Source organism: Lepisosteus platostomus, chromosome 7 (genome assembly GCF_059453375.1).
Source record: "Lepisosteus platostomus isolate fLepPlt1 chromosome 7, fLepPlt1.hap1, whole genome shotgun sequence".
In the NCBI taxonomy this organism is placed as follows: domain Eukaryota; kingdom Metazoa; phylum Chordata; class Actinopteri; order Semionotiformes; family Lepisosteidae; genus Lepisosteus; species Lepisosteus platostomus.
This window is the reverse complement of record NC_142617.1, coordinates 46,026,678-46,039,946: the sequence shown is the minus strand read 5'-3', so window position 1 is coordinate 46,039,946 and position 13,269 is coordinate 46,026,678. Positions and strand designations below refer to the sequence as shown.

At 39.5% G+C, this 13,269-nt stretch overlaps 1 protein-coding gene across 1 annotated transcript in view; it reads left to right on the top strand.

Moving 5' to 3' along the window:
- efl1 (elongation factor like GTPase 1) overlaps positions 1 to 13,269 on the top strand; it is a 90,676-nt gene that overhangs the window by 23,109 nt on the left and 54,298 nt on the right. The window contains 3 exon segments of the mRNA XM_088640744.1: positions 7,338 to 7,480; positions 8,339 to 8,514; positions 11,696 to 11,831. Coding sequence (XP_088496870.1) covers positions 7,338 to 7,480; positions 8,339 to 8,514; positions 11,696 to 11,831 — 455 coding nt within the window.

The following is a 13,269-nucleotide window of genomic DNA, read 5'->3' as shown; positions in this document are numbered from 1 at the left end:
GCTATGTGGACACACAGATTTCCTTAGTAATTTGTCAAGACTTTATGGGGAAAATTATTTTTAGTAAGTTATACTCCCATGTAAGAATTTGGTAAACTTTTAGATTAAGTGTCCGATTTTTAATGTAATCACATATAAAGAAATACATAATTTCCTGTGGAGTTAATAACTTTAAATACAGGGCTATTGGGCTATATGGGCTGTTCATGACTTCCTCTGTTTTCATGAATGAAACATGAACAGCCACTTATTGTAAAATGTTACTGAATATTTAAATATTTCTGGCTAGCATCGTTTGGCACTTTAGTTCAAAGTTGGTTTGTATTTATTTCAGATCATGTTTTTTTTTTGCAGTGTACTGCTGGCATTGTACAGTAATATTTGCTTAATTCTAAATCACAATTTCATAAAGTAATACTTTTAATAGAATTCTATACTTTTATGTTCATTTCTGCTTTTTATGCATTTTAAGGTATGTTTTTTTATTCAATTTAATTTTTAAAATCAGATTTTCTCTTTGCAGTGGGCACTTTATCTTGCACTATTAGCTTTTGTGTGGGCTCATCTGGGACATGGCAGAGATTTGCAGCAGTACTTTTTAAATAAGTGTTTTTCCAACTATATGTTTTTCTAAGCTATATATTCTTTGTTGAAGAGGAATGTGTGCTGAATAGTTCTGTCTGACAGAACAATGGAAAATATTATTTTATAAATAGTGGAACACTAACGTTGAGGTACCTTGGTCATGTAAGTGTGAACACAGTTCATTTTGGAAACATGGATAGGGGCTTTCATTAACTTAAGAAATGTGGACTGAGAAATATCATATGTGAAACAAATCACACATCTATTAGTTTTAGATTTTAATATAAAATGTTTGTAAAGTGTGCGTGCTGTGCAAAGTACATACCTGTATTGTTTGGCCGCTTGAATATTTCTGGATGCAGGTGACAGAGTTAAAGTATTAGTATTAGCTTCCTGTAAAAAGAGACCCTTAGCAAATCTGTTTAGTGGTATTATACTTAGTGATATGCTGTGTAGTTATAAGTAGCATGACGTGTCATGTAAGTTCACTGCTCTTTACTAACACAGCTTGTGTGTATCCAAGCCATTTCTCTGCTATATATTGAAATTTGCTGGTGATCTGACAGATGGTGTAAGTTGTTTCTTTTTTTACAATTAGCTTATGAAAAGGGTCTTGGAAAATTTAGAAGAAAATTGCTAGCGACATTTTTATCGTTTTTCATATTAGATTTCAATTTAATAGAAATGCAGGAACATTTTTTTTCCTTAATGAGGCATATACTGCCAGTGAGATTTTACACATATCACATGCCTTTTATTTTCAGTTCTGTTAGTTTCCCAGATCTGGAAATGAGATATGTGTGATCTCAATGGCAGTCCTCATGCCTGGACTTTAGAATAATGCAGCCTTAACAAAAGCCTTATTTTGTGGTCTAGTATTTGTCTGCCATTTTCATATACTGTAATATTGTTTACAAGGGCGTCTTTGGCAACAGTAGTAGCTGATTTTTAAAGTCTTAAACACTTAAACACTTAGCAGGGGTTTCACAGACTCCACTTAGCACTAATCTTGGAATGTTACAATGCCTATAGAAAGTCATCACACTCTTTCCAAAGTAATAAATTTTTTGACCTAACAGCCTGAGATCAAGACGCATTAAATCATAAAGTTTATGCATTTACTTTCATTTGTGCATTGTAACACACAACCTCAACTTTTTGTTGTTTAATAACACCACTGTTAGTTGGACTCTGTGCTTCCTTGCAGAAGGTTTTCTGCATTCTGGTTTCCATCTATATTTTGCTCCATCCAGTTTTGCTTCGGTCCTGACCAGTGCCCCAGTCCCTGCTGCAGAGTAACGCCCCATACATGCTGCCATACATGCTGCCTCCACCATGCTTTACATTAGATATGTTGTTCTGTGGCTGATGGGCTGTATTGGGTTTTTGCCAGACATAACTTTTGCATTTAGGCCACAAAGCTCTTTCCTGGTTTCATCAGACCACAGAATCTTTTTCCACTTGACTTCAGAATCTCCATAGTGTTGTTTTGCACACCTCAAATGAGACTCAGCGTAGGTTTTTTTGAACAGTGCCTTTCTTCTTGACATCCTCCCATATTGCCCATACTACAAGTCTTCAAAGATGCCATTAGATTCCTGGTGGCCTCTCCGATATGTCTCCTCCTTGTATCGTCATCCATTTTGGAGAGACGCATGATCTAGGCAAGGTCTTCATGGTGCCATATGCCTTCCATTTTTAATGGTGGTCTTGTCTGTGTTCCAAGGGATACTTAACTTTGTAATCTTTTTATATCCATCTCCTGCTCTGTGTCCTTCCACTACTTTATCCCAGAGACTTTAGATAGCGTCTTGTTGCCCATAATTGACTCTTTACTTTGAGATGCACCACCCAGCAGAGGGGACCTATAAGAACAGCAGATCTAATTCTGAAACCATCAGGATCACTACAGTTGAACACAGGTGGAGGCTAAATAGCTTGTTGTGTGATTTGGAAGTCAGTGATAATTTCTAGTTGCTTTTACTAATGGCTGTGTTCACTTATGCAACCTATTTTTACATGTTTTAATTTGTAATTTATTTTCAGAATGTTTGATGATTTGTCTTTCACTGAGAGGTTGTGTGTTAGAGAGAGAGAGTCTTTATTATCCCTGGGGGGGCAAATTGTTTTAAAGCAGCAGTGTTGGTGTACAGATGGACAGAAGAAAAAAACACAACAGGAACAACAATATACATACATATTTGCATAGAAAGTCAAGTGTTAAGTAATGATATGGCGACAGGTATGAATGAGAACTTAAATCTGTTGATTTTGGAGTTGGGGAGTTGGTATCTGCTTTCTGATGGGAGTAACTGGAAATTATTAAACAAGGGGTGTGAAGGATCGTCACAGATCATCAAAACACGTGCATGATAGATGGTGGAGAGAGCTAGAAGATCAGCACAATTAGTGTATAAAAAAGATCAAATAGATTCTGATTTAATGTGTCTTGATTTCACGCTGTTAGGCCACAAAATGTATTATGTTGGAAAGGGTGCATAGACTTTCTATAGGCATTGTATTTCAGGCATCTTGGACTGTCTAGTGTTATTTCAGGCAAACAAGTCTTGGGACCAGGCTGATTTGTTCAGTGAAAACCCACTTTATAGTATTGGTGATTGATTTCCACTAGGTTCTGTTGCATGGTTTGGGTACAATATAGCAGGAGGGCACAACTCCAATCTTTCAGGTTGGAACTTTGGATTGGTGTAAAAGGTGTTTCATTAGTACAGTGAAGACCTCAACGAGTTGCATTAGCTAGTTAGGAGCTCAGAGTGAATTAAATCCTCCAGGTCTGGAGCTGGTCACACCACCGCTATAGCGTGGCGTTGTGCTTCCTGTTAATAACAAGATCCATTTTGATGCACAGAAGGCTGTCCCTTGAGCACTGCAGCATACAGCAAGCTGTGAAAAGTCTAGATGAACATTTGCAGGCTTTTCTCCCTTCTAATTAGGTGCAATCTCTGTTTTCTTGGACCACGCTGCTGTCGTGTGCCAACGCATCCATGTGGCCCAGCTTCAGAGCTGAATCGCATTTTGACTGTTCCTTTGAAACTACTTATCCATTTATGCAGTACATGATAGCCACGCTTCTGAGTAAAAGCTGTTGACACCTAACTGGCAAATAATGTGTTGTAGCAAGGTAGAAGAAGGCCAATACGGAGTTTTCTCTTTTAAGGCTGTGATATTAAAGCAGTAATGATTGTTTTCATGTCTTTGCTTTTATCAAGACTGAATCACTTCATGCTTCGGCATTGTAGCAGTTGTGTGATTATTTAAAAATTTCCTTGAAGTTAGCACAAATTAGCAAATGTATGATCTGGTTTTCCTGACAGCTGAGGTGGCTGATATTAAACAGAAACTGGCTGGAAATCTTGGTCGAGTTTCATTCTTTAAAATTCACAGTAGTTGTAGCTTTTATCTTGAGCCTGTACACTTTTTCTTTGGGGGGGGGGGAGTCAATTGCAAAAGCAGAATGTTGCTTTGATGTAACATAAAAGATCAAGACTGGTTTGGCTTGAAATAAAAAGGAGGGATTTATTTCTGGTTAGTTTTTTAAGTGCTTATATGTGGCCATATTTTAAAATGCAGGCTTAAAATGTGTCAGTTTTTAAATACATCAGAACTTAGTGTTCCTTAAAATATTTGATTCCTTAATGTGTTTTTCTGGAGTTACATCATTGATGAATTATTAGATGTCCATGTGTCTCTTTATGCATTTGACCGTGAAGCCACAGGAAGATTTAACCAAGATACAACAAATACGTTGCTACCTTGGAATTGGTCCAGAGAAGAGAAACCAAGGTAGCTCATCTTCAGACTTTCTTCCAAGGCATGTCCTATGCAGACAGTCTAAAATAATTGAATCTTTTTAGTTTGGAACAGAGGAGGCAAAATTAATCCTGGGTAAAGCTGAACTCTGGGCTTGTCTACTCTGGCCTCCCAAAAGTTTCTACTTAATTGAGGTGGAGAAGCAAATTCTTACTTCTTTGCTTCATCTGGTAAACGGTGAGGCTGTCACGCATCTAACAATTGACTGCACTTCAGTGGTGGATGTACATCGTGTTTTGGGACAAGGTACTGTGGATATAAAAAGTCTGCACACCCTTACTGAAATTGCAGGTTTTTGTGATGTAAAGCTAGAAATCAAGATAAGTCAGACTTTTTTCCATCTTTAACGTGACTTTGCAACCAACAAAAGTCAAGAGAAAAACAAATAAATAATTATTAGGAAAAATAATCTAATTTAAAAAACCTAAAACACGCTGGTTGCAAAAGTGTTCACACCCCACCCCCAACTAATACTTTGTGGAAGCACCTTTTGCATTTATTACAGCAGTAAGTCTTTGTAAATAAGTCTCTATCAACTTTGCACACCTGGACACCTGGCTCAAGGAAGCTCAAAGTTCAAGCTCCTTCAAATCGCTAGGGGATCTCCTGTCCACAGCCCTCTTATGGTCATCCACAGGTTTTCTATGGGATTGAGGTCTGGGCTCTGACTGGGCCATTCCCAGACTTTGATCTTCCTTTTCTGAAGCCATTCCTGGGTTGACTTGAATGTGTGCTATGGGTCGTTATCATGTTGGAAGGTGAAATCTTCAGCTTTCTGACAGATGCCAGCAGGTTTTGTGCCAAAATACCTTGATATTTGGAGCTAGTCATTATCCCATCTACCTTGACTAGAGCCCCTGTCCCAGCTGAAGAAAAGCAGCCTCAAAGCATGATGCTGCCACCACCATGCTTCACAGTAGGTATGGTGTTCTGTGAATGATGAGCTGTGTTGTCTGCGCCAAACATATCTTTTAGAATTAAGGCCAAAAAGTTCAACCTTTGTCTCATCAGACCATAAGACATTTTCCCCACATGGTTTGCAGTGATTGAATGTATTTTTTTTGCTAAATTTAGACGGGCTTGGGTGTTCTTTTTTGTGAGAAATGGCTTCCATCTTGCCACCCTACACCATAGCCCAGACGTGCAGAATACGGGAGATTGTTGTCACATGCAAGGAGTGACCAGTACCTGCTAGTAATTCCTGCAGTTTATTTAATGTTGCTGTAGGCCTCTTGGTAGCCTCCCTGATAAGTTTTCTTTCTCCTTGTCCTGTCATCAACTTTGGAGGGTCGTCCTGATCTTGGCAATGTCCCTGTGGTGCCACATTTTCCCCACTTGTTAATGATAGTCTTCACGGTGCTCCACGGTACAGTACATCCAATGCCTTTGATATTCTTTTATACCCCTCTCCTAATCGGTACCTTTCAACAATAAGATCCCATAGATGTTTTGTCAGCTCCTTGCGGACCATGGCTATCCCAGTAGGATGCAACTATGAAAGTTTCAAGGAAATCCTACAGGAACAGCTGATTTGTATTTGGGGTTAATCAGAATCACTTTCATTGATGGCAGGTGTATGCTACTTACCTTTGGACATGATTTTAACTGTGATTAGTTAACTTTGAACACAGCTACAGCCCCCATTATAAAAGGGTTTTTTATTTCAATTATTTTTCCTAATAATGATATATTTGTTTTCACTGTAATTTTGTTGGTTTCAAGGTCACATTAAAGATGGAAAAATGTCTGACATGATTTATCTTGATTTCTGGCTTTACATCACAAAAACCTGCAATTTCAATAAGTGTGTGTAGACTTTTTGTATCCCCTGTATATCATATAAATGCAAGGAATTATTATATTATAGAAAAACCTGCTCAGCCATGTTTTTGAAGCTGATATCCTGGCTTCATTTAAGATACCCTAAACTCACAGAGTAAATCTGAATCTTGCGCACAACATGTTTTTGTTTTTTTAAGAAAATGCGATCGCTGAACCACTTTGTGGGTGGGTTTTCAGAAAAATACACAGGACAGCCAATAGATCTGTGAGAAGAGGGCAGGGCTGTATGTGGCTGTTCCTCGGAAAGCTGATGACTTCAAGAAACAAACTTCCCGTTTTGCTCTCTGAGGTGATAGCCATTGCCCTGTAATTGAGGGAGATGTCTGCTGCTTAACTGAGTCTGGAGCTGCCGGCACTGTGTTGTGGAGGGCCTAGAGAGATATGCAGCAGAGTGAAACTGAACTCACACCTCAGCCTACGCAGTGCCACACAGCTGCTGTAATTTTCAGGGCATAGGAGGATAACCCTTCTTTGACTCTGAATCTATTTTTTGGAGTGTTGTTTGAAGACATCACCTGATATCAGCAGAACTTATCCAAATATGGGTAACTACTCCTGCCATCCCTTTGCTCACTCTGGTGTCCCGTTTTATTTTCAATCCGTTTGTCTTCCACAAGCAAGACAAATTAAGTCTGCAGCTTAATGGGTTTCTAGTTCATGTTTCTATTAATGTTTCTGGCAAATGCACTCGTTAAGTGACATGCCATTAAGTGACCTGTCTTTCCATTTTTCTTGAGGGGCCTCTCAGCACTGACCGCAATCAGTTCACTTGTCAGATTTATCTAAGATATGTAATTTTCATGCATAGATCATTGCTGGAGAGATTATATTTTCCAGACCATTATGTGCTCAGTGTGGATTTGCCCTGCTTGTATTTCTGACTGCTCCCATCCTGAGTGGAAAAGAGCTAACAGAAACAATAAGGACATATTAAAATGTCACCTCACCTTTGGACCTGATCTGTTATTTTTTCTCCACCATCAGTGTTTGTTTTTTCAGTGCATAGCAAAATCAAGCACTCATTTTCTATTTTTATCTAAAAATAAGCATTGCCAAAACTGTGCTGTTGGAATTCCCAGGCCATTGACTCAAGAGGAAATAGCTCTGCGGAGGGAGCAGGCCAGGCGGAGACATGCAGAGAGACTCGCGGCCTCTCAGGAGCCAGACAGCCCAGAGCAGCCAGAGACGGGGTCTGGGTCTGTGCCTGATGCAGCAGCGTCCTGTGGGGAGAGCACCAAAGGCAAGTCTCTTCTCTTCACAGCAGACACAGGAATCGACGCTCCTGCAAATGCTGATGACATGCAATGTGCTTTAACCAATGCCAAGCAAATTATCATCATCTTATATTTCAGTCTCTCACCATGTGCGTTATAAAAATGTGTCAAGGCACTTTCACAGCTTAAGCAACGATTTCCAAAGCTATTGCTCTTGGGTTTAATAATCTAAAAAATAGTCTTAAGTTATCTTTTTCTTTAAAGTTTAAATTTGACAGTGCTGAGTTTCATAATGAAGATGTTTATTCCAGAGGTTAGACATCTGTAATAGGAAAGCTTCCAGTGAAGGTTAGTGTATTAGAATTAGAATTGGACCCATCACAGGACGAATCCCTCTCACTGATCACATTGTACAACATGCCAGAATCGTGAAGATGCCCTTTACTGGCTGTCATCTCAGTGCTTGGCAAGGGCATCCCCATCTGTTGTAAGTGCTATTCCTAAAGTTATCATCTTGTCATGCGTTCCGATTGCTGCCTGAACCATTGAGAAATCTGCCAGCACTATGAATTAAAGCTGTTTCGCACTCTTTATCTGTAATCTTTTGCTCCCTTTCATGTTTGATTTCTTTTGTGGAACCTTTGTAGCGTTTTTCACAATCACTGTTTGAAAATAGAACAAAAACGTTTCTCTGTACACATATACCTTCACCCTTGCCCACTTAGAGCAAGTTCATCCTTTGCTGTAAGTGTGGTAAGTCTCTTGTCATGGATACAGAGGTAGTATATCCAATATATATTATAATATATTCTTCAACAGTGTAGTGAAAACTTACCAAAATCTGTGTGTTGAATTTTCTTTCCCAGGAGTGGATATGCTTTCTGGTCAGATGGAGACCATGGCCCTGAAAGCTAACAGGCCAGAGGAGGAGAACAAGGAGCACTTTATTGCCTTTGCCAGGGTGTACAGTGGGGTGGTGCGGAGAGGCCAGAGGGTGTTTGTTTTGGGTCCCAAATACGATCCGGCTGAAGCTTCACACAAGGTAAGGCTCAAAGCCAGCCCTGTGAGGCAACCATATCCACAAATCTTTAAATGCCCTGCTACATTACCGCCTGCTGTTTTGCTCCTAGTGAGAAAACAACACAGTGAAGTCATTTTAAATGTTGTGGTTGAGATGTTTATTTCACCTTTTTTGACAAAGGTCTTTAAACAGCGCTACTTGTTTTGTCTTCTTCCAGAGTGCTTTTTATTCAGCTTTGAGCACTACATTAGTCTGGAAGTTTGGAACCGGCTTCTGCTGTTTCTGGAGATTGTTTCTTATACATTTAGCCCTGTCCACTGGATGGCTAGGTTGTTGTTTTTATGCATTTTAATCTTTTATCTGGGCTGGCGATTCCCATTGTGTGTCAATTATTGTAAGTCAATTTGCATGTCGACAACAGCAAACACCGAGTACATCACAGCACCATGTCAGGTTTTCATTGGTTGGCTGGAATTGCCTCACATAAACCCCACTGCTGCCTCGGGCATGTCTCGAAAGATGAAGAATGCCCTGCAGTCCTTCAGGAAATGGCTCAGATGATATCAAGAAGGTACTAGAAACCAAACGAGCATGACGGGCCAAGTGGCCTCCCTTCATCTGTTACTGAATTATGTTGTAATGTGAAAAGGGAGATTTTCTTGGTGACCCTTAAATACAATTCAGGACTTAAGGAGGAATTTTTTGTACAATGTCACAAAAAGAGTGTTTGTCCGATTTTTTAAAATAATGTTTTCCTTTTCAGTGACGAATTATAAAGACAGAAGGATATGAAAATAAAACATTATATAAAGAGTGTGGCACTGAAATAACTTTACATAACCCCTTACTTAGCTTAATAGCAATTCTGAAAACTGTTTGAAAACTGCTTCAAACTTCCTAGACCTGTATTCCCAACTTGCTGGTGCCTCAGAGGACTGGAAATCAAAGACTGCTCCTGAATTACCTCTATCAGTAATTTCCACAGCTCTGAAACAAGGCAGCAGAGCTACTGCAGGCAGCTGCTGACACAGTAGTGTTGTTCTACCAGGGGTTCAATTGTTTTATTGCATCACACAAGCGTGATGAGCTGGGCTACTTGATAACCAGCCCCTCTGGGCCATTTTATAAAATATTTTTGAAGTAAAAATAAAAGATACTTTGAAATGTCCATTTGCATGCAGGGGAGGTATGATGAGCATGTTTTTGTCTTTTTTAGTGATTCTTTCCTTTAAGGTACTGCAGCTTTGGAGCTGAACACCAGTGTGCAAGTAAATCTAAAAACACGCACAAGATAGACAGTTACGGTGCTGTACTTGTGGTTTCTGTTCGTTTCCGTAACCCCACTTGACCTCGTGCGGGGCTGAGGCACTGATGCATGTGATGAAAATGATGCCATTATCCGTGTGTGTGTTCTACAGGAAACTGATATGCCGAACATCATTTAGAGAAGCGTATGGGCCGAGATAGGCGCGGACTCCCGGCCTGCTTGCACATGTTCCACCACATCAAAGATTCCTACACCAGAAAGCAAACAGAAAGGATAGTTGTGGCATTAGAAAGACTAAACTGCCTTTAAACCTACATTCACACATTCCCCTAGCACTCAGTGATTTCTTTCTTAAGTTCTCCATTAATTTACAGATGGTGGTCCTCCTTGGTTCCTCGGAATTTGTCTCCCATATTCATGTTTTTTTTTTCCTTTTTTCCCTTATTCAACCCTTTGCCTCACCTTCCTGTTCTTTCTCCTACATACCTGAAGAGTCTCCGCAGCCACAATATTGTGTTTGTTCTTGTCAGCTCGGAATTAACCTCTGCTTGTTCCTTTGTAGCCCACATACAGCCACGGGCTGTCACTGGCTCAAATCCCCCTGCTACTTCAGGCAGCATTACCATTTAGTGTTTTTTGGAAGAGCCTCAGATTAACAAACACCACGTGACTCTGATTATCCTTTGATTTTCTGTCAGTCATATTTTCAGAAAGTAATGGTTTGCTGCTTTATGATGTGCCAGCACAGCACAGCTCCTATAGTGTGCTTAGCGTAGGAAACACAAATATGTGGGTTTAACTCATAAACTTTCTCATTCCTGTTCTTCTGAAGTCCACATTCGTTTTCAAACCTTTTTGGAATTTCCAGTGTTAACTGTAGTTATTCTGCGATAATGTGACCACTAAGAGCATGTAGGCTCAACTGCCTTGAATGTTTTTTAGGAAGAAAAATATTAATTCCAAAGGGCGATAATTGAAATGCAACATTTAAAAATTGGTTTCAAGAATTTAAAGCCTGGATGATTGGGAATTTTTAATAACCAATAAATAATTCTGAAAATGTCTCCACTTTGTGCCGCCACAGCAGATTTTGCTTACAAAATATAAATTATTAAAGCAACAAATTATCAGAAACAAACTTCTTTCAATTATTTTGGGTCAACAAATTAAAATGTCCTATTTAAGCGATAAAAAAGTAAACAAAATTGGTAGATTAGATCTTGTTAGATCCCTCTTTCTCTGTGTAGTAAATTATATTGTGTATTCTATGCTACTAATAATAATTTCAAACAAAACTAGTGTAGCTTGATGGAAAGTGATGTTTATGATGCTTATACAGTTTAAAAATTCATATTTTGAAATACTCTGATGAGAGTTTTAGATACCACCTATTAGGTTATGTCTGTGACTGGCAAAGAGTTCTGATAAAATAAATGGTTATGCTACCGATCCCAACACAAAGGTCCAACACTTTGTTCTCTGGAGGTTCTTAATATTTGACCAGTGCGTATGTACTGTATTGGAATAGCCAGCATGTTTTCTATGATTTTCTTTAGCACAGTAATTTTTTTTCACTATTCAAAGCAGTTTCAAACCTAAATCTCTGGGGTTTTGCGCCCAAAGAGCTGTGACTGCTGATTTGTTTTTCCTGATGACCAATTGTACCATCTGCCTTTCCTCATCTTTGTTTGTGCAATAAACCAAGCTGGACATGACACCTTTTGTAAGGTGATCCTCCAGGACAACTGCATTGGAATTCCTGTCAATCTCTGTCTGTAGGACCACAGTGCTGTTCTAAAAGGAGAATTATTTTTCTTTACTGCACAAAAGAAAATGTCCTTAACAATCAGAAGACTAGATGTTTATTTTTGTTTTTGGTTGCAGTGTTGCTGATTATTGTCTATTGTTACTGTTGTTTCTTTTTCTATCTGTCAGCTGCCGGAAGGCTGTTCTGCTGCAGATGATCTCCCATCAGTACCTCACTTGGCTTGTTGCACGCTGGAGAATCTCTACCTGCTGATGGGGAGAGAACTAGAGGAGCTGGAAGAGGTGCCCTCAGGCAATGTGCTCGGTATGTTCATGCTCAAGTATTTTTCTGCTTGTTTTATGATGCTGTGCCAAGGGCTTTGAAGGCATTTCTCTCTGAAGTTCAAAGAAAAATCTATATGTCTGTATCGGTCTGTAGAGCATCCCAGTCATTGCCATCATATTTCTACTTGGCCGTACAAGAAGTTGGAAGCTGGTTTTATCATTACCGAAAACCAAATCACTCGTTTGCGATCAAAGTGTTGGAGAAATTAACCATTGTCAAGTAGAAGAAGTGAGTAATACTTCATTTTACATGCTGAGCAACGTCCACCTAAAAGCAAATCGACATCTGCAAATGTAAGACATACACCTTCACACAAAGAGGTGACGGTTTCTATTTTGTTGAGGAATCGTGATTAGTCAATAAGGGCAGTTGTTCTACGATAATGATTGTTCTCTGCAATTATAAAACTTTTTCATATGTGCTTTTCCCACAGTGTATGTGTCTATTTATTGAGCCTCAAAGCTTAGAAATTCACTCTGGATATTGGGCTGCATCCCTATTTTTCATACCATTGATGATCTCATTTGTGAGGATGATCTCAGCACTCATTTTTAAATGACACTCCCTTCCCTTCAGTGTTATCACGTATTACAGGTATTTTGCACACCGGAATGGTTTCCAAAAGTTTAACAAATGGATGATGTGAAAAACTGCCTACACAAACTCCTTAACTCCTTTACAATATTCATTTTCTGGGCTGACTTGAGAAAGCTCAATGAAGATTAATTGCCTGGTTTATCTGTACCAGTACAGATCGTATTAAGCAGGATCCTCCTAAAATTAATGGCAGCTGGCGTTATCTGAAGTTGTCATAACAAAAAAAACGTGTCCTCTGAAATATGTGTAGGAATTTCCTGATACTGTTTCCAGCGTGGGGCAGAAGGAATTAGCATGAATTTGTTTTTCATCCCGGAGGTTTCCAAAGTGCTTTCCATGTGGAAATCTCTCCATTTACCAATGACCTGTAGTCCCCCACCTGGATGATGTGCAGCAGCCGTTTTGGACAGCAGATCGGGCAGAGAGTTAGAAATTGCTTTACTGTCTGAATTAATAGAAAACTTTAGGGAGGCCAGATTGTATAAGCCCAGGGACTAATTTAGTAAGGACACCAGGGCTAACATTCCTGTTCTTACGAACACTTCCATGGTATCTTTAATGACCGTGCAGTCAGGACCTTACTTTAGTATCTCACCACCAACTACAGCACAGTCTCCTCGGTAGCCATACTAGGGAACTGGTTTGGATATATTGGTCAAAGGGAAAAGCTCCACCCACCAGCATGCAGAAACAACCTGGTTTTCCTTAAAAGCCTCCCATCCCAGTACTGACCAGGCCCAGCCCTGCCGAAGACACACTACAGTGTTGCAAAGGTACAGTCAAGAAAATGTGTTTTCTGTATTGCCTTTGTCACTGGATT